This window comes from Artemia sp. Qi Xiang Cuo, chromosome 14 (genome assembly GCF_049724085.1).
Source record: "Artemia sp. Qi Xiang Cuo chromosome 14, ASM4972408v1, whole genome shotgun sequence".
Taxonomy (NCBI): domain Eukaryota; kingdom Metazoa; phylum Arthropoda; class Branchiopoda; order Anostraca; family Artemiidae; genus Artemia; species Artemia sp. Qi Xiang Cuo.
The window spans coordinates 56,942,540-56,963,930 of NC_142807.1; the positions used below are offsets into that span (position 1 = coordinate 56,942,540).

Consider the following 21,391-nt stretch of genomic DNA (forward strand, 5'->3'; position numbering starts at 1 on the left):
TTTTCAGTTAAAAAACTTGTTTTTTTATTTAATTTCTGAACGCTTTTGAGTTAATGCAGCTTTTATTTTGGCTCACCGTACATGAAAAATCAAAACGAAATTTGCATATTAATTTCGCATTTTTTGCTAAATGGATTTCTCAAAATTTTGTTCTTACGTAACTTACAAATGAACTTACGTAACTACTACATTACTTGCTTGTACTTGGATCAGGACACGAGCTATGTAGCTCTCCCTGGCGACAGGATCTGGCAGACTGTTGAATTCCACAGGTTACGATCTTGGGTTAATAGAGCGATAATTTTAAGCCATGAAGGGTTCCATCTGCGACCATGTCTCTGGAAACTGCCAATTGGCTCGAGGTCTGATTCGACGGTGTTAGGTTAAGTTCCGGCTTGTCCGGCATGTCATCTACGCCAATTAGGCACTGGTTTCAAGAGTAGGGTTTGAGTTGTGAAAGTTTCCGCTGGTCTTCAGCAAACTTGACCGAAACAGGACAGGCAGTGTCGTCGAATTATAGATGTGATGTCGTACTTCTGGTCAGATCGTTGGCGGATGACCCTATTTGGGATTAGGTCACTGAGTCGCAACCCCAATATGTTCCTCAGGCATCTGTGTTCAAAAGTGTTGAAGGTGTGTGCCTCTGTGACCTTTAAGGGCCACTTCACACAATCGTACAGTAAAACTAATCAGACTAGGGCATCGTAAATAAGAATTTTTGTTTTACGGTGAATTTCCTTCCTTTTCCATAGCGGCTTCCACAGCTGTGCAAAGACAGCGGAAGCTGATGCAATGCGGCATTGGATTTCTTCGCTACATACACCGTTAATGTTAATGCATGATCCGAGATACTTAAATTTATTGACAACTTCAATCTGCCTATGGTTAAGGGTTATAGGGGTAGAGTTTATATCCTGGGCATTAGACATAGCTTTAGTCTTGTCAATATTAATCTTGAGCCCCACTGGGACAGCAACTTTGAAGACTTTCAGAAGCATTTTCTGGGCTTCGCCAACAGATTTTCCAAGAACAGCAACATCATCGGCATGATCCAGGTCGGTGGTACTGAAATCAGTTCTTACCTTGACTCCTTCAAATTTTAGCATTACTTTTTTGATTACTCAATCGACGAAAAAGTTGAATAGTTCGGGAGAGAATATATACCCTTACCTCACACTGAAGTCAATATCAAATAGCGGAAAAATTCTCCGTTCACCTTGACGCCGGCTCGTGTGTGTTGATAGTAAGCCTGAATGAGTCGTATGCTCTTAGGTGGGACACAGTCCTCTTCCATTGCCATCCAAATTCCTCCCCGGATGACTGAATCGAAGGCCGTCATGAAGTCAATGAAGACAGCGATGGTGATTTGTTGATGCTTGGCTCTATGTTCAAAAAACTGTCTCAAGGTGAAAAGTTGGTCAATACAGCCCGTGCCTGCTCGGAAACCAGATTGGCTGGGGTGGGTTCTTTCGTTGTGGACTTTGCGGAATCGGTTAAACAGAATCATTGCAAAGATTTTTGCCGCAATGCTCATTTGTGAAATCGCAATGTAACTTTTGCAATCAATGCGGTCGCCTTTTTTGAAGACTGGTATCATAATCGAGTCTCTTCCTTCCTGGGGAAACTATTCCTTTGCCAAGATTGAGCAGAAGAGCTTCTGTAGTGTCTCAGACAGAATAGAAGAAGCTTTGTAGACTTCTGCCGGGATAGAATCTGTGCCTGGTGCCTTGCAATTCCTCAGCTTCTTGATTGCCTCTTGGATCTCTTGTATTAAGGGAGGGTGAACATTTACGTTGCTGTATGGGGCTTGTTGACTCGGTGGTACTAAGTTAAGGATAGGGTTGCTTGGATGGAGTGCAGTGGCGTTATTATTAAGGGGCGTTTGAGTGATAGGGATGTTCTGACTGGGGTTCAGCAGCTTCTGGAAGTAATATTGCCATCTTGCGATTATGTCATCTTTTCTTGACAGAAGCGTTCCATATTCGCCTCCCACTCCAGTAGAGATCTTTTTACTTTTCCCAGTTGCTTCTTTGAATAGTTGGTAAAGCTTTACTGAATGACTCTATTGTAGTTGGTAAAACGTATCTGAATGACTAGCAGCCTTCTGCATATCTGCTGCCAAGTGGTCCCAATAGCGTTGTCTGTCACAGCGGGTGGATCTATGGCATTCTTTTCTAAGTGTTTTGAACTCTGTGGACTTGGTATTTCCGGTCTGTTGTTTCTTGTTTAATAGCTTGATGGTGTCTTCTGAGATCCACCTCTTCCGCTTTTGACTCAGCCTGCCGAGGAATTTTTTAGAGGCGTCTATTATGGCGTCTCTGATCTTCCTCCACTCGTCTTCTATGTTTATGGTGGTTTGTTCGTTATCGTCGTTCGCGGACAAGATATTAAAACGGTTATATAATTCCAAGCGGAACTCTTCTGCGATTGCTTTATCGTAAAGACGTGCTACATCATATCTCGGAGGAGGTTGTGTTCGTTTCCGGGAGGTAAGCTTTATGGTCAGGGAAGCTTTTAGCAGCATATGATCGGAGCTATTCTTCGCTCCTGTGTCGGCTCCACGGTAGGCTCTACAGTTCTGTATAGAGCTTAGTCATCGGGAGTATATTAGCAAGTAATCCACCTGGTATTGGGCTCTTCCATCTCAAGAGCGCCAGATGATCCTCTGGGATGGTTTGTGTTGGAACAACGTATTTGCCAGTACAAGATTATGCTGCTGGGCAAATTCTATGAACCTCCTTCCAGGCTTGCACCTGTCACCTCATCCAAATCTTCCAAGAGCTCTTTCGCGGTCTATTTCGTGGCTTCCAACATGGGCGTTAAGATCACCTCCTAGGATGTGTAGATCACGGTTTGGTACTGTTTTCAATGACTGGGTCAGAGCATCGTAGAACTCGTCAACTATACTTTCGTCAGCGGCTCTGGTTGTTGCATAGGCTGAGATGACAGTAATGTTGATCAGGTGACCCTTAAGACGGGCCTTAGCCAAACGAGATGAGATGGGCTGCCATTCAACTAGAGATTTCGCTGCCTTAGTACTGAGGAGGAGACCGACCCCCGCATTACCAGAGCCATCACTAGGTCTGGAATTGAAAAAGTGGAATTCGGATTTTCTACCAGGCGCGGAGACGAGCTTGTCTTCCAAATTTGCATTCAGTCGGGTTTCAGATACACACAGAATGTCTATACAATATCTTTCACATGCGCCTGCAATAAAGGTCCGGGTCGCAGGGCATTTTAATAAACCTACGTTCCAGCACCCCACACTGATGTATTGTCGATGTTTCAACAGGTGGTCAGCTAGTTCACTTTTCGTCGGGGTTGCCTTAGCCTCCGAAGCATCGCTTGCCGAGAATGCCGTAGGAAAAGTTGGTTTTTTAATTCTTTCTGCCATTTTCTTCATTTCGTGGTAATATATCTAACCGACGGGTCCCCAATCTGACGGCATCCCTTCTGCGTGTTAGCTGGCGTCTGCCATGGTTAGGTTGGCAGAGCTGTTGCCACCCTTTTGCCACGGTGAGGCCACGCAGCTGGATTTCTCCCTGAAGAGCTAGGGACGGAGAAGGTGCCTGTGGTGCACCCCAGAGACCCACAACCCTCTCTAGGGGCAGAACAGCAACCTTTTTCTACCCAACCTAGTCTACAGGGGAGCTTAGCAGGGAGCTAACTTACGTAACGAATCAATCAGAATCAATGCACCAGATCCAAGAAGAAAATGCACCAGAATGTTCGTAAACCAAAATCAGTACCAAGCTTTATTTTACAAATTTGATTCAGATACAAAAAATATGTACAGTACTATGTAGATACATTAGAATTGCATCGAGTTTTTATTAAATTGGAAAAATATACAACTGAAAAAGTTTTGATTGACTTTCAACATTTTTTTTTTTAACAGATAAGGAATAGACTCCAAAAAAGCAGAAAAAAGCTTTAGACTTTTTCTATCATGTAATACCCTGGTGAATCACCGCCAGGGTGAGCCCTGACGAATATTCTGACAAGCATAGGCTCGATTTAAGAGGTTGCAGCTGCTCTGGGGCTCTGAGATGGTTTGAGGTCTCTGCTCCATCATATGTTCCTTTCTCCGTCCTTATCCCCACCAGGGAAATCTCGCTTGCATGGAATCAGGGTGGACCTTACACGATTTTACCTAATCAAAACGGTGACTGCTAACAGTGTTTCAGGGTGTCTTTGAGGAGTGGTGCGCCTTGATAAAATTATTACCTAGTAAATGACACAGCTTTTGTACTGGATTCTTATGATTGGATAATTTTTCTGGTTTGGTATAGTTTTGGGACTTTTTTGGACTAAAAAAAACCTTCTCCAAGATATGTTATCTATTATGGTTTGCCTCCCCACAGTAGCATAATATTTATAGGCATGGATATATAATGAGTAGGAAATAATAGTCTGTGTAGTATTTCGAATCTTGTTGGTAGAAGAGCATTCCCAAGTGTGAGAACCCATGATGTGACCAAGATGGACCCAGGATTATACAAAGCCTACATTCAACTGGAGATCCCAGGGACTTCTTGTTATCCGGTTCCAGGTTAGCTTAAGCACTTCATGTAGAATTGAGATGATGTGTTAGTCTCTCTTCTGTACTGGTTCTGAAACTACTGCTTTGCCAAAGGCCAAAATAATTCCAATGATGAAAATTTCAAATTGAAACTTGGATGGTTACGACATTAAAAAATAACTGTCTTGTCGATAGTTTGACTGACGGATCTAGACGCTTTGAGCTGAACTTATTAGGAGTTTCAAAAACTCATATCCCAGGAGTAGGAAATGCAAAATTAGGTGAACTATAATTTGATTACTGAGGCAGGAAGGATGGGTTGCATAAGTAGGAAAGTAGGGATCATGATGAATAAGGAAGCTGCCAAATCTTGTTTAGGTTAGGAAGGTATTAATTATAGAATGCTAGTCGCTTATTTTCAAACAGTTCGTGGTAACGAACTGTAGTAAGGAGCGACCCGGCTCAATTGTGATCAAAACTCTAAAAAACGGACATTTATTACCCTTAGATACATTGACAGAATCAGATTTTTATGGTAATTTTAAATATATATCTTTCATCATGTTTAGTTATACCCATCAAACGTTACGAGCCTGAAAAAATTTACCTTATTTTTGACAAAAGGAGGATACACCCCCAAAAGTGATAGAGTTTTCATGAAAATTATACCATCAGATTCAGCGTGTCAGAAAACCCTACTATAGAGGTTTCTAGCGCTTCTCCGCAAAAATATGGAATTTTGTATTTTTTTTTGCTAGAAGAAAGATCACGGATGCGTGTTTTTTTGTTTTTTGTTCGGTTTTTTTTTTTGCTAGAAGAAAGATCACGGATGCGTGTTTATTTGTTTTTTTGTTCGTTTTTTTTTGCCAGGGGTGATTATATCAATCCAGCGTTCCTAAAATATTGCGAGAGGGCTCATTCGAAGGGGAAATTATAAGTTCTAGTGCCCTTTTTAAGTGACTAAAAAAATTAGAGGGCAACTAGGCCCCCTCCAAAGCTTTTTTTCTCTAAGTCACTGGATCAACATTTTGAGATAGCCATTTTTTTCAGCATAGTAAAAAATCTAATAACTATGTCTTTAAGGATGACTTATTCCCCCACAGTCCCCGGGAGAAGGGATACAAGTGATGAACTTTGCCCATTGTTTACATCTAGTATTGGTTATTGGGAAGTATACAGACGTTTTCAAGAGGGATTTTTCTGGTGATAGGGGGGGGGGGAGTCAGGGGGAGGGGGCTAAGTGGGAGGATCTTTCCATATAGGATGTTTTCACGAGAGAAGGGACATTTTTTATGAAGGGGGTGCCGGATTTCCCAGCATTATTTAAAAAACGATCAGAAATAAATTAAAAAAAAAAAAATTTTCAACTGAAAGTAAGGAGCAGCATTAAAACTTAAAACGAGCACAATTTAGTATGTATATGAGGGGTTCTTCCCGTTGTCAATACCTCGCTCATTACGCGAAAGTTTGTTTAAGTTCTTTCAAAAGAGCTAACTATTCTAATTAAACGGCCTTTGTGATTCAGGCCATTCTTAAAAAATTGGAACCAAATCCGACCTTTAGCGCAAAGAGCAAGGTATTGACTACGGGTCAAACCCCCTCATATATGTAATAATTTCACTTCGTTTTAAGTTTTAATATTGGTCCATACTTTCAGTTGAAAAAAACTTGTTTTTTTTATTTAATAACTCGTTACATCTACCTATTAAATAAACCTTCGCCAGATTAACCGTCTTTAGCCCATGATTCATAGAAATATATTGTTAATATCCTATAGTATCAAAATAGAACCTGGAAGTTAGAGGAAAGGACTCATGTCAATTTCCATTGATTCTCATTTTCTTACACCACACTTTGACAAGTTACGATTATTAGGAATACGCTGGAAGGTTTCAACGTAATTAACTGAAAACAATTGATAAATGATGCTAGCTTTTGTTACACTAGTCAATAATTCTTTTTGTATTCAAAGCTTACTTGGGATGTTTTATAGTATAGTAAACAGCTTATTTGTAGCATGACAATCTTACTTATTCATTTCAATTTAATGTGGCATTTTATCAAAACAAAGTTTTTTAGAAAATTCGAACTTGGTTTATTAAGATTCGCAAACTGTTTTTTTTTTTTTTGGAAATACCTGCAACTAAAACTTTTGCAACTAATAAGCCAGCTACTAGAAGAACCAGCTTGACATATTTCTTTGTCTTAGGCTACCTCAACTCACTCGGGCCTTTTGACCTATCAACTATAAACTGACGTCACACCACTCTACTTAGTTCACTTGCTACAACCAACAGATTTGGCCCAAGGTCCTACGGCACATTTTTCTTATTTTGATACCAATAGATACATCGAAATAATAAGATTTTTATACTGATTTCAAATATATAAGTTTCATCAAGTTTAGTTATTACCATCAAAAGTTACGCGCCTGAGAAAATTTGTCTTCTTTCGAAAAAAGAGGGACACACCCCCTAAAAGTCATAGAACCTTAATGAAAATCTCACCATCAGATTCAGCGTATCAGAGAACCCTATTACAGTAGTTTCAACCTCCTCCTATCAGGAAAATTGTAGAATTTTGTATTTTTTTGCAAGAAGAAAGATCACGGATGCGTGTTTATTTGTTTCTTTTCCCAATGGTGATCGCATCAAACCAGTGGTCCTAGAATATCGCAGGAAGGCTCAGGAAAATTAAATGTTCTAGTTCCCTTTTTAAGTGACCAAAAAATGGAAAGCAACTAGGCCCCCTCCCACGCTCACGTTTTTCCCAAAGTCATCCGACCAAAATTTTGAGATAGCCATTTTATTCAGCATGGTCGAAAAATACAGTAAATATGTCTTTGAGGATGACTCGATCCCCCCACAGTCCCAGGGGGAAGGTCTGCTAGCTATGAACTTTGCCCAATGTCTACATATAGTATTGGCTATTGGGAAGTATACAGAAGTTTTCAGGGGGATTTTTGTTGGTAGTTGGGGGGTGGGGATGGGGGGGGGTCGGGTGTTACGTGGTAGGATATTTTCATGTAGGAAGTTTTCGTGGGGAAAGGCAAATTGCTATAAAAGGGGTGCCGGATTTCCAAGCATTATTTAAAAAAAGATCAGAAATTAAATAATAATAAAAAAATAAAAAATTTCAACTGAAAGTAAGGAGCAACATCAAAATTTAAAACAAGCAGAAATTATTACGCAAATGATTGGGTTCACCCTACTCATTACCTCACTCTTTACGCCAAAGTTTTTTTTGTACTTTCATCAAAGCTATTTATTCTAGTTAACGACCTTGTGATTAAGAGTCATTCTTAAAGAACTGGAACAAAATTTGAATTTAACGTAAAGAGTGAAGTATTGACTAAGGGGTGAACCCCATAATATATGTAATACAAATATACGTTATTGATCGTTATTGACAAATCATGCTTCAAAAATTGTTAAAATTGAATACTTCCGTATGACAAGCAAAAGTATAAGCCTTTAATTTAAGGAATTTTTATGTAAATATACAAAAATTAATTACCAATGATACTGAAAATCAAATATGAATGTTTAAATTAGCTGAGTAAAAACTTAAACAACCAAATATGTGTTAAAAGTTAGGAAAGATTTTTGAGTTTGAAATTTACTAAATAATCTCCTTGTGCAATGTTTTGTAGTAACTAACACCAAATTAAAAAAGAAACGTGGGTGAAACATCAGCCAAAAATTAGCTAAAAACAAATGAAACTAAACAGCTTAAACAGATCTAGCATTCCTTAGAAGGTACACGTACTGGTCTTTGGCAATCAAAAGATTTTTAGGGATTAAATTCTTAGGGACAAAAAGTATTATCGAACTGTATTGATTAGTTTCTCTTAATTATTTTCAAGGTTCACTTAACAAAACTGACAAAATCCTTATAATTTTGAAATAGAATTACCAAGGATACTGAAAATCTAATATGAATGTTCGACCTAGCTTAGTCGAGACTTAAACAAACCGATATGAATTTAAAATGAACTTAAATTTAATGAAAAAATGAATTTATAATTTAATAAATAATCCCCTAATGTCTTTTTTTTGTAGTAAGTGACACCAAATTAAATAAGAGACGTGGAAGAAAGATCAGCCAAAAATTAGTTAAGAACAAATGAGACCAAAGAGCTTAAATACGTCCTTTGAAGGTGTACGTACTTGTCTTTGGAAAACAACAGATTGTTAGGGTTTGAAGTCTTATGGACAAAAAGCATTATCAAACTTAATTAATTAGTTTCTTTTAATTATTTTTAAGATTCAACTTAGCAACACTGAGAAAAATGTTGCAGCCTATTGCAAATTTTCATGATTTCAAAATAGCCGAAAGAATTACAACATTGCGTTTTTCAGCTCATACAGCTCAGCGGTAAAAATAATGGTGACTGTCCAAAACACCGAATAAAACCATAAATAGCTTTTAACCATTGAGCTGTTATGATCTTAATTGGAAAAATATAAGAAAGGGCTCGGTAGTTTTGGATATGAGACTAAATGCAGGCTAAATGCAAAATGAATAGTGGATAAATAATCAATAAATAAGTAAACAATCATGGAAGAAGTTCTCAAAGGTGTAAAATCACCTGTGCCTTTTTATTTTCAACTGAAACACAAAAACTCAAATTTACAATCTGTGAGCAATAACTATCAATAGTTTCCATCAAGTTTACATTTTCGTACAAAGAGCCAGCATTTCAAATAAATTGAATTGACATTTCAAATGATTGCCTATTTCTTCTGAAATTTCAGAAAGGTCACATACATTCAACATTCCTAAGACTTCAATTGATCTTTCCTTCGGGTCCTTGGAGAGCCAGTCACAAAGCATATTATAGAAATATTCATATCTATTATACTGGTCCTTGTGTAATTTACGTAAAGCAGAGCAACAACGCTCGGAGAGAGTAATGAAGTCAGGAACACTAAAATCAGATACAAAATCTGGGCTTTTAATTCCCCGACTGATGTGATCACCTAAATAATCCAAAGCTCTTTCTCTGTGCCGTTGATTTTCAAAAGTAGAAAAAATACTTTCAAGGCCTTCCAAACTCATATACATAGGCCTCGTAAGAAAATTCTGAATGACAGTCTCGGCTATTTCCTCTTTGATCCCTGGAAACTTATACTTCTCAATAATGTACGCAAAATGTTCCCTATTCAACGTTTTGTAGTCAGGAACAACGCCTTACTTATAAAATCCCATAATCTTGTTCATAGTCTCAAAATCTACATCATCTGCTTGAACAGAATGAGTATGCTTCTCAAGCATGTCAGATTCGAGCATGACCTGAAACACATCGCTTAAAGAATCTTCTTGGCTTCCACTTGACCTCCATTGCAGTCAATGATAATCGGAGGACTCTCTATCTTATTCAAATTGGCGAAAACGTTCATGAAAGAATTGGCACTCATATCTGCAAATAAACAAAAAAATAAGATTGAATGATAACTAATGATAGCTTTCCTGTGAACAATTGTGTATAGAAATGATTTCACAAGCAGCTAAATTACTACTTATAACACTTTTATAGAGCTATAAAATGTATTAAGAGATTAAGAGATTTGGTCGTAATCTTTCTATCTGACCTAATCCGTATCTCTCCAAGCATGCTTTTACCCGTCTGATGTAGTGACTAGCGTGTGAGTTTATCCCAGGGTTCCAGCTAAAAAAAATTCTGGCAGGGATGGGAGAGGTGGATTACAAAGTCTTACATTACAAAGAGGATTTTTAGCCAAAGAAGAATTGCTTTATTTATTTATTGAGGAATGAGGAATATTGGGATTAAACATATTTTTTGTCTTCAAGGGGAGATGTGAAGATTTATTAGTCCTTCACAAATTTAATGGGCTATTCAAAATTAAATTTTTCGTATTATTTAGATTTCTTTTTGTGTGTTAAAATCTTTGTTAGAATATTTTTTTAATAGTTCTCAAAGCAAAAAGTAAAATTCTGTCTAACACAGTGAATATGTTTTATGTGAGGATTTATCAGTTTCTAAAATATTCAGGAAATTTCTCTTACTTTCTTTAGATTTTAATGGTAATGGTAAACTTAGCTAACTGTAAATCTTTTTTTTCTTTTCATTTTTGACACCATCAGGACAGGAGTGTAGGCGAGTACAAAGTATTCAATAGAAATTTGTAGACAGTTATGTAAAACAGAACTATTGAAAAGAAAAAAAAGAGAAATTCAGGGAAAGGGCTGACCAGTGTGACTTTAGAGGAAATTACCAAAATTATGCAAAATGTAAATTTTTTTAAAAATACATTAAAGTAGAAAGTGAGACGCCATTGTAGATAATGTTTCGATAAAAGGTTACATCGATTCGTGATAGCCTATCTTTAAAGCTATTTTTTCAAAGATACATTTAAGTAGAAAAAGTGAGACGCCACTGTAGATAATGTTTCCATACAAGATCACATCGATTCGTGATATCTTTCAAGTGAATTTTTTTTTAGATACATTTAAGTAAAAAAAAGTGAGACTCCTCTGTAGATAATGTTTCGATAAAAGGTTACATCGATTCGTGATGTCTTTAAAGTTTAAATTTTTAAGATACATTTAAGTAGAATATATGTACATATATATATATATATATATATATATATATATATATATATCCTTACCCCCCCCCCCCCCTACATTTTTCTGAACTGACAACACTGCCTATCATCTTCTTGTTGCTAGTTATATTGACACCGATGCCTGTCATTAGTGTTTACCATGTGTTTATATAATTGTGTTTACATAATACATAATCAGTGTTTACATTAATGTTTACCATGTAATTATTATTTAATCAATTAAAGAAGGTGAAGCAACAGTTGTTTTGTTAATTTGCATATAGCTTAAAACTCATAAGACCTTCAGGAAGTCTAACCCAAGGCCATATCCAGGGGTTAGGGGTTTTTAACTCCCCCCCCCCCGAAATCTTTGTCTGACTCTGACTTAGTTCTTTATGTGTCAAATCCCCCCAAAAAATTTATTTTCGAGTAAAACTTCCTTTAAAAAAAAAATCTTGGGCACGGCCTTGGTCTGACCCCAAGCTTAAGAAAGTGAAGAACCAAACAAATTTATGATTAAAGATATGGAGAGCTTTGCAATAGACCTTCTAGTGGGCAAACCTTTAACTTTAAGCAGAAAACTAAATTGACTTATAAGCATCATTTTCATTCATTTTCTAAAGTACCAAATTTTCAACTGATGGTAATCAGTAGAAAAAATTATTTAATGCATTAAAACTCAAAGATTTTTTTGACAATGATCAGAGGCAACACTATAGCATCGCCTATAGCAAAGGCCATGCGGCTCTGATGTTTTTTTTTTCCAAAGGCAATTCATATGGAAAGGGTGGTCGTATAAACCTCGCAGGGGGTTCATTCGATTGGAAATTGGAATATCTGATGCCTTTTTGAGAGCCTAAAGTGATCAACGGACAACTAGGCTCCCAAACCTTTTTTTTCCCAAATGCATCCGATAAAAATTTGAGATAGCCATTTTGTTAAAAGTAGTTCACAGATCAGAAAAAAAGCTCCTGGTCAACAAAACCCCCCAGGGCCCAGAGGCAAAGTTATGCTCTGGGGACATATATAGATATATGGTTCTTATGGAAGGAATGGTCAAATAAACTTCAGAGAGGGCTCATTTGATTGGAAACTGAAAGTTTTAGTTCACTTTTTGAAAGTCAAAAGAGATCTGGGGGCAGCCAGCCCCCCGCCCCCACGTCCTTTTCCCCCAAAACCCATTCAATAAAAATTTTGAGACAGCCATTTTGTTAAAAATAGTACAAACATCACATAACAAAAACTCCAGGGTTGAAACAAACTCCCAGAGCTTGGGGGCAAGTGTTTTAAGTTTTGCCCCAGGAGCATAGATGAATTTATGTAAGGGGTGGTCGTAAAAACTTCAAAGGTGGCTCATTTGATTGGAAATTGAAAGTTCTATTTACCTTTTTCTGAGTCAAAAGGGATCAGAGGGGATCTAAACCACCCTCGTTCCCCCCCACACACACACTTTCTTTTCCCCAAATGCATCAAATAAAAATTTTTAGATTGCCAGTTTGTTAGAAATAGTCCAACAATCAGATAAGAAAACTTCGGGGTCAATATACCCCCCCCCCCCGGGCCCGAGGGGAGGGTTTTGACTGGTGCCCGATGGGCATATAAGGGTTTTATGGAAGGAGTGGTTGTAAAAAAATTGGAGTGGACTCAAATTATTGGAAATTGAAAGTTCTAGTTCCTTTTCAGGAACTATCAGGAAATATCTCACTATCAGCCAAGAGCCTAGCGAACTATACCTGCACACAGAGCATAGAAATCGACATCTATCACCTTATATTTGAACTCCTTGAGTCGAAATATCTACTGAAAGATATCTTAGAATATCTAACAAATAAGAGACAACCAAGCCAGTAGCTCGTTAGCCCACAGAGTGGAGCAAAAGGAAAAGGGCTAAACAGTGTCGACTGAAAAGCCTGCCTGCTGTGAAACAGAAGAAGAAGAAGAAGAATATTTCCTCTCTATTTTACCGTACAAAAACTACACCCGTATCCAGGGGTGCCATTTAAGGGGGGGGGGGGCAGGGGTGGGCCATTGCCCACCCAAATTTTTCTGGGGGGCCCAAGCGTCCACCCAAAGAGGCCTTTTTTTTCTTTCACAAAATATACAGAAACAAAATTACAATTGGCAATTAGTCAAAATTTTGAAACTGCTACATTTATATGTAGATTAACTTAGATAATAGTGAGATTAATAGTGCAACTGAGTCGTGCAAGGGGTGAAGTGACAGATCAGTTTCTGATTTTATTGATTCAGCATCTTTCTTATGTGCTATCATGAGCAGTGTTTCCACTTCTACTTATATTGGTAGTAGAGTACTTATTTTGGGACTATTCTACTTCCAAATATTAAATCTACTTATCCACTTATTTTTGGAGGCTTAAGTTTTCGGGCCGGCCAAGTATTTTGGTTTTGATTCCGTTGAATTGTAATCCTATAATGTCTTATAGAATGGAAGGGTGCAAATGTTTTTAGAAGCGGCATCTTTGTCGGGAGTGGAATCTTTGTCGGGAGCGGCAAATAGGAAATTCGGGAAATTATAAAGATCAGTTGAAATGAATGAATTTGTTTAAAACCGTAAGACCATTCATATATAACCCATGTATTATTCGCCCAGTTTGCCAGTTTACTATCTAATATCAGCAGCTGAAGAGCCATTGAAAATTCATGAGTTTGTCAGGAGCTCAAAAGCGTAAATTGGCAGCATTGAAGAAGGAGAAAGAAGCAGAAAAGCAAGTTTCTCTGAATAGATTTATTAAGAAGCAAAAGCCAGGTGAACCGACTTGACAGCTAAAAAACTAACAGTATTCGTGTTTTGTTAAGTCGTTTCTTTTTTGTCACAATCTTGTTGACCAAAGTTACTATTCTTAAACGCACGGTGTAGTTTATATTGTGTTAAGAGAATGCGGTACCTTAAATGTTAACCCTGTTTTGCCCATTATAGACTTTTTTAGTTTGTCTGGCCAAACTATTTAGAATTGATTGGGCAGTCTGGCCCTGGCTTGTAGAGCTTGGATAAGAGATTCGAATAATCGACACAAAACTAAAAGCCGACACCTACTTTCCCCGAAATCTTAGAAAAACCATATAACTTCTCGCGGTTTTTCCCAGAGACAGAGATGTTCAGTTTTAATGAAACATATATCATCAGAAAGCCTATTTTTATTTTTTCTTCTAGTCGGAGTAAATTTTCTTCTTAAAGTTCAGGAAAGGACAGTCCCTCAAAATGTTCCAGCATACCTGCTAGAAAAACGCCGAAAATCACCTCAAAGGAATTATCAGTTGACCAGCTTGGTCCCTTTGGCGCTAAAAAAGCATTTTTTTTTTTTACTGTTGTAAAAAAGCTAATTCAGAAGTTAGGTAGCCTCTTTTACTGTCTAGTTTTCTTCTTAGATCTTTCCTTTTTTTTCTGCCATTTAATTCTTCTTTCATAAAAGAAAAATTACAGCCCCTCAACCAATGAAGTATAGTTATCTTTAAAATTAACTAGTCTTTTACTGAAAATAATAAATACAAAATAATACTGGATATGCAGTAGACCTGGTTTCCAATATTAAGATTACCTTTATGTTGTTTTGTTTTGTTCTTTTTTCTTCTGCAAAGCACTGTTAATCTTAAGGATAACACTGCTACATGGGTTGAGGGGCATGAGCCAAAGATTTTCGTTTTTTTTTTCTTTTCTTTCTTTTTTTTTTATTGATGGAACCACACAGTTTGGCAGTGCACCCTCTTTGGCTTTGCTGAAATTTACTGGTTTTTTTCCGAAGTTCGATATACTTTAGTAAACTGTCACACCATGGAGGAGTTCTAGCACTATTTTTCCCGAACTGCTGTGCCGAAAGCGGAAACTGCTACGCAGTTTGGACAGTAAGGTGTTGGGACTGTTGGCTCATTTTTTTAGTTAGTCCAAAATCTGTACACGTTCATTTCCAGCAGCAACACCAGACATCAGCTTTTTGTCGAGTCCCAAAAGGCTACTCAACTGCCAATTCTGGAATTAAAAAGGATTGCTGCGACAAGATGGTCATATTGGTATCGATCGATATCCAAGATACGACTCCGATATGAATGTGTTCTGGCTGTATTGTCTGCAGTCAGTGAGGGAGCTGATAGTGAAGCTCGAGCAGAAGCAGCTGGGCTCCAGAGAAAAATGGAATCTTTCACAGTTATATTCCAATTTCTCTATATGGGAGCAATTCTGAGGACGGCAAACTCCCTTTCTGAGCAGCTTCAGGCAGTTGATCTGGTAATATCTAGGTCCCGCACCTTGATTCAAGCAACAAGGAAGGACACAGCTGAACTGCGCTCTGACACTTCATTTGCATCGCTTTTGGAGAAGGCAAAACAGTTTGCTGAAGGTCTTGAAATTGAAGTACCTGACGTGAATGGACCCGCGACCGGATCCTCCTCTGTGGGTCAGAAGGGCGACCTAGAAGAACCCAAAAAATTATCAAACACCTGAAAGAATTCATAACCACTTCGACGTTAGGAAAAAACTTTGTTGAATGCGACAATAGAGCTCCAACTCTAGCGGAAGAACTGAAAAGAGAATACCTGTAGACTGTAGATCGTCTGATTGCGGAATTCGACAGACGGTTTACAGAAAATCTTCCAGTGCTCAGTACACTCGAAGCTCTGGTCCCCAGCTCTACCAAGTTCATGGATAAAGGGCTCCTCAAGCAATTTTCTGAACTTTATTCTGAAGTGGACATTGACCAGATTCTTCTTGAGGACCAAGCTGGTATTGCCAAGCGGTTTTTGCTCGAGGAGGAGGCAAAGCCGAAGAACTTCATGATCGTCATCGATAATATCGAGACACTTCCAGTGGCCTATTCAGAAATTGTCAAATTTCTTCATATTGCTGCCACACTTCCTGTCACGACAGCCAGCAATGAACACTTGTTTTCTGGGCTGGAAATAGCGAAGAACTATCTGCGCTCGACCACAGGAGACGATCGTCTTAGTCACCTGCTTTTGATCTTTGCAGTGAAGGATTTAGTTAAAAACTTGGATTTCGACCAGCTTGTTGGCGACTTTGCGAAGATGATTCCACAACGGTTCCCCTTGTTGCCTTGAGTGTTCACTGATCTGTTTCAAAATTTTGTTATATTTTTTGATTTTGTAAATATACTTGATCGAGCAAAGTTTTGCATCGTCATAGCCGGAGCGCAACTCCGACTTGGACTAAAGTATTTACTGTAAGCAGCGAGCTGAAGAATTCGGCAACAGAATATACTTTAGTCAAAGCGTGAGTTTCCACAGAAGTTCGGCTTTCGTCAAGTTATAGGTTTGTAAAAGTGGTAGATTCCCAAACGGCTGTTTTTTTTAACATCGCACATACCGTTTCCGCTTTCTTCAGATATCTGGCCTTTCCGAACCTATGGCATAAGAGCGAAAAAAGGAAAAGCAAAGCAATTGAGACATTTTCCTTAATTTTTACGATAACCCCCACGGAAGGCAGTTTTTTTTTCGGATAAAGCTAGAGGCAATTTTTTTTTATACAAGCCTGCTTCGGGGCCCATGTTGATTGCTTGCCCACCCTAAGGTTTGGCTGAAATGGCGCCTCTGCCCGTATTCACCAAAAAGTTTGACAATGAATCCCATAGTGGACCTAATCACAAACTTTTTACTGAGTATAGTTGACTTATCTAGAAGGGGGATTTCTTCACTTTATTCTAGCACAATAACAATATAGTCAACATCATTCGATTCGTTATTTTATACGTCCAGTGTTAGTTACTTTCTAATACACTTGTATGGACCTTGGTCACAGGCGTCAATTAAAAAGGAACGTGGGGACGGAGATTGCCTCCCCATTATATTTTTAAAATTTAATTTTTTTTTTTTTCAGTTTTAAAAAAAATTAAAAAAAAAAAAATAACGCACAAACATTTTGCCCGTAAATTAAATTCAAAAAAAAAAAAAAAAATTTATAAAATTTTTTAACCCCTTAAAAACATACCCATGATTTGGTGCCCCTGGCCTTGTTACCGAGACCCTTCTCAGGATAAAAAATTAAACTTGACACCAACTGCCTCAAAATACGAAAAATTAAACGAAAAACAGAGGGAAAGAAAGGTCAGATCGCAAGTTTATAATAAATATGAGCAATTTGCCCACCTGTACCTGACCGGCCATAAATGGCCACAAGTAGTACAATGGAAATGTATCAAAATTACTATAACACGTTTAAGAATGATTGATGCAAGGATTCAAAAACGAGTGGCGAGGAACAGGTTATTAACCAAGCTAGACACCTGGTAAACAGGATCGATAATCATCTTGGAAACGTAGCCCTTTTCTGATAAAACATAATTATTTCACCCCCCCCCCCCGAAAAAATCTGTGAACTCGTTTTACAGGAAGACTTTAGCAATTATTCATAATAGCTAGTATTACCACTTAGGAGAAGGTGCAAATATAATCAGTACTTTTAATAAGAATATTTTTTCCAACATCAGCCTATTCCCTTTTCACAGATATCCCAAAATTTTTAAGGGTTCATATTGCGATATCTATAACTACAATAATTGAGTGCGTTTTGCAGGGAAAATGTATCTTTTGAAGAGGAATAGAGATCCTTCTAACTTAACTCTTTTCAGTGACATAGAGCAAAGTTATCTAGACGATGAAATGTCTAGATAATTAAAGGAAGGACAATTAAAAAAGAAAGTCAAACTAAGCTAAAATATTACAGCATATGGGGGACAGGGTCAAAGGCGTCCTCTTGTATATATCAGCACCACTTTTTTGATTCTTTACAAAAATAGACTGGTCTTTTGACTAGGAAACGTGAGGCAGTCTGGTCCCTTTCTATGATCTAAACAATTTAATTTTAACTTTCACGAATATTAAAAGTAAGATCTGAGCCCTATCAAATTATTTGTATTTCTGGTACTTGTATAATATAGCCCCTGCCTAATATTCTTCTAATATATTTCTCTGACACATCATACCTAAGTATGATGTACATATAATACTTTAGAAAAAAATTTGGGCTATATATTTGTACACTAGGGGGGGGGGGGCTTTATTATTTTTGAAGGCTTTATTATATCTTTTCAGAACAAGTTATTTTCTTAATGTCCATCCTAAACCCATTTTACAAGTTGAAGTACCCATCCTTTTCAACCACAACTTTATTTTACAGCTTTTTGAATACGTCAACACCAAGAAATACCTTTCAAAAGGCTGTTCAGAACAAGTTTTTTTCTTAATGTCATTCCTAAACCCATTTTACAAATTGAAGTACCCATCCTTTTCACCCACAACTTTACTTTACAGCTTTTTGAATGCCCCAACACAAAGCAGTACTTTTCAAAAGACATTTCAGAACAAGTTCCTTTCTTAATGTCCCTCCTAAACCCATTTTACAAATTGAAGTACCCATCCTTTTCCCCATAACTTTACTTTACGACTTTTTGAATGCTCCAACACCAAGCAATACTTTACAAAGGCATTTCAGAACAAGTTCTTTTCTTTATGTCCTTCCTAAACCAATTTTACAAGTTGAAGTACTTATCCTTTTCACCCACAACTTTACTTCACAGCTTTTTTGAATGCTCCAACACCAAGCAATACTTTTCAAAAGGCTTTATTATATCTTTTCAGAACAATTTCTTTTCTTAATGTCCTTCCTAAACTCATTTTACAAGTTGAAGTACCCATCTTTTCCCCCACAACTTTACTATAAGGCTTTTCGAATACCCCAATATCAAGCAATACTTTTCAAAGGGCATTTCAGAACAAGTTCTTTTCATAATGTCCTTCCTAAACCCATTTTACAAGTTGAAGTACCTATCCTTTTCACCCACAACTATACTTTACTGCTCTTGAATGCCCCAACACCAAGCAATACTTTTCAAATGGCATTTCACAATAAGTTCTTTTTTAATGTACCTCCTAAACCTATTTTACAAGTTGAAGTTCCCATACTTTTCACCCACAACTTTACTTTACAGCTTTTTTTGAATGCTCCAACACCAAGCAATACTTTTCAAATGGCATTTCACAACAAGTTATTTTCTTAATGTCCTTCCTAAACCAATTTTAAAAGTTGAAGTTCTCATCCTTTTTACCCACAACTTTACTTTACAGCTTTTTTGAGTGCCCCAACACCAAGCAATACTTTTCAAAAGGCATTTCAGAACAATTTCTTTTCTTAATGTCCTTCCTAAACCCATTTAACAAGTTGAAGTACCCATTTTTTCACCCACAACTTTACTATACTGCCTTTTTGAATGCTCCAACACCAAGCAATACTTTTCAAATACATTTCAGAACAAGTTCTTTTCATAATGTCCCTCCTAAACCCATTTTACAAGTTGAAGTACCCATCCTTTTCACCCACAAATTTACTACACTGCCTTTTTGAATGCTCCAACACCAAGCAATACTTTTCAAATGCATTTCAGAACAAGTTCTTTTCATAATATCCATACTAAACCCATTTTACAAGTTGAAGTACCCATCCTTCTCACCCACAACTTTACAATACAGCTTTTTGGATACCTCAACACCAAGCAATACTTTTCAAAAGACATTTCAGAGCTAGTTCCATTCTTAATGTCCTTCCTAAACCCATTTACCAACTTGAAGTATCCATCCTTTTCGCCCACAACTTTACTTTACAGCTTTTTGGATACCTCAACACCAAGAAATACCTTTCAAAAGGCACTTCAGAACAAGTTCTTTTCATAATGTCCATCCTAAACCCATTTTACAAGTTGAAGTACCCATCCTTTTCAACCACAACTTTACATTACAGCTTTTTGGATACCTCAACACCAAGCAATACTTTTCAAAAGACATTTCAGAGCAAGTTCCTGTCTTAATGTCCCTTCTAAACCCATTTTCCAACTTGAAGTACTCATCCTTTTCACCCACAACTTTACTTTACAGCTTTTTGGATACCTCAACATCAAGCAATACCTTTCAAAAGGCAATTCAGAGCAACTTCTTTTCATAATGTCCCTTCTAAACCCAATTTTCCAACTTGAAGTACCCATCCTTTTCACCCACAACTTTACTTTACAGCTTTTTGAAAGCTCCAACACGAATTAATACTTTTCAAAAGGCATTTCAGAGCAAGTTCTTTTCTTAATCTCCTTCCTAAACCCATTTTACAAGTTGAAGCATCAATCCTTTTCACCCACAACTTTACTTTCCAGCTTTTTGGATATCTCAACACCAAGCAATACTTTTCAAAAGGCATTTCAGAGCAAGTTCTTTTCTTAATGTCCCTTCTAAACCCATTTTCCAACTTGAAAAATCCATCTTTTTCACCCACAACTTTACTTTACAGCTTTTTGGATATCTCAACCCCAATAAATACCTTTCAAAGGGCATTCCAGAGCAAGTTCTTTTCATAATGTCCCTTCTAAACACATTTTACAAGTTGAAGTATCCCTCCTTTTCACCCACAACTTTACTTTACATCTTTTTGGATACCTCAACACCAAGAAATACCTTTCAAAAGGCATTTCAAAGCAACCTCTTTTCTTAATGTCCCTTCTAAACCCATTTTACAAGTTGAAGCATCCATCCTTTTCACCCAAAACATTACTTTACAGCTTTTAGATACCTCAACACCAAGAAATACTTTTCAAAAGACATTTCAGAGCAAGTTCCTTTCTTAATGTTCCTCCTAAACCCATTTTACAAGTTGAAGTTCCCATCCTTTTCACCCACAACTTTACTTTACAGCTTTTTGGAAACCTCAACACCAAGAAATACCTTTCAAAAGACATTTCAGAGCAACTTTTTTTCTTAATGTCCCTCATAAGCCCATTTTACAAGTTGAAGTACCCATCCCTTTCACCCACAACTTTCCTTTACAGCTTTTTGGATACCTCAACACCAAGTAATACTTTTCAAAAGACATTTCAGAGCAACTTCTTTTCTTAATGTTCCCTTCTATACCCATTTTACAAGTTGAAGCAGTCATCCTTTTCACCCAGAACTTTACTTTACAGCTTTTTGGATACCTCGACACCAAGCAATACTTTTCAAAAGATATTTCAGAGCAACTTCCTTTCTTAATGTCCCTCCTAAACCCATTTTACAACTTGAAGCACCCATCCTGTTCACCCAAAACTTTACTTTACAGCTTTTTGGATACCTCAACATCAAGCAATACCTTTCAAAAGGCAATTCAGAGCAACTTCTTTTCATAATGTCCCTTCTAAACCCAATTTTTCAACTTGAAGTACCCATCCTTTTCACCCACAAATTTACTTTATAGCTTTTACAATGCTCCAACACCAAGGAATACTCTTCAAAAGGCATTTCAGAGCAAGTTCCT

The 21,391-nt window shown here is 37.4% G+C and overlaps 3 protein-coding genes across 3 annotated transcripts; all 3 read right to left on the reverse strand.

Moving 5' to 3' along the window:
- Nucleotides 1-689: 689 nt before the first annotated feature.
- Nucleotides 690-1,106, reverse strand: LOC148944676 (uncharacterized). Its single transcript, XM_089099989.1, has one exon. The coding sequence runs from the start codon at nt 1,104-1,106 to the stop codon at nt 690-692; it is 417 nt and encodes a 138-aa protein (XP_088956115.1).
- Nucleotides 1,107-1,171: 65 nt separating this feature from the next.
- LOC148944677 (uncharacterized) lies at nt 1,172-1,597 on the reverse strand. The gene has a single exon (XM_089099990.1). The coding sequence runs from the start codon at nt 1,595-1,597 to the stop codon at nt 1,172-1,174; it is 426 nt and encodes a 141-aa protein (XP_088956116.1).
- Nucleotides 1,598-2,761: 1,164 nt separating this feature from the next.
- Nucleotides 2,762-3,403, reverse strand: LOC148944678 (protein CFDP2-like). Its single transcript, XM_089099991.1, has one exon. It carries the CDS (start codon nt 3,401-3,403, stop codon nt 2,762-2,764), a length of 642 nt encoding a protein of 213 aa, XP_088956117.1.
- Between the last annotated feature and the right edge of the window lie 17,988 nt (nt 3,404-21,391).

Bases quoted from the DNA above. Each gene is read 5' to 3' on its own strand.
- LOC148944678 (XM_089099991.1), bottom strand. From the start codon at position 3,403: ATGAAGAAAATGGCAGAAAGAATTAAAAAACCAACTTTTCCTACGGCA.
- LOC148944676 (XM_089099989.1), bottom strand. From the start codon at position 1,106: ATGCTAAAATTTGAAGGAGTCAAGGTAAGAACTGATTTCAGTACCACC.
- LOC148944677 (XM_089099990.1), bottom strand. From the start codon at position 1,597: ATGATACCAGTCTTCAAAAAAGGCGACCGCATTGATTGCAAAAGTTAC.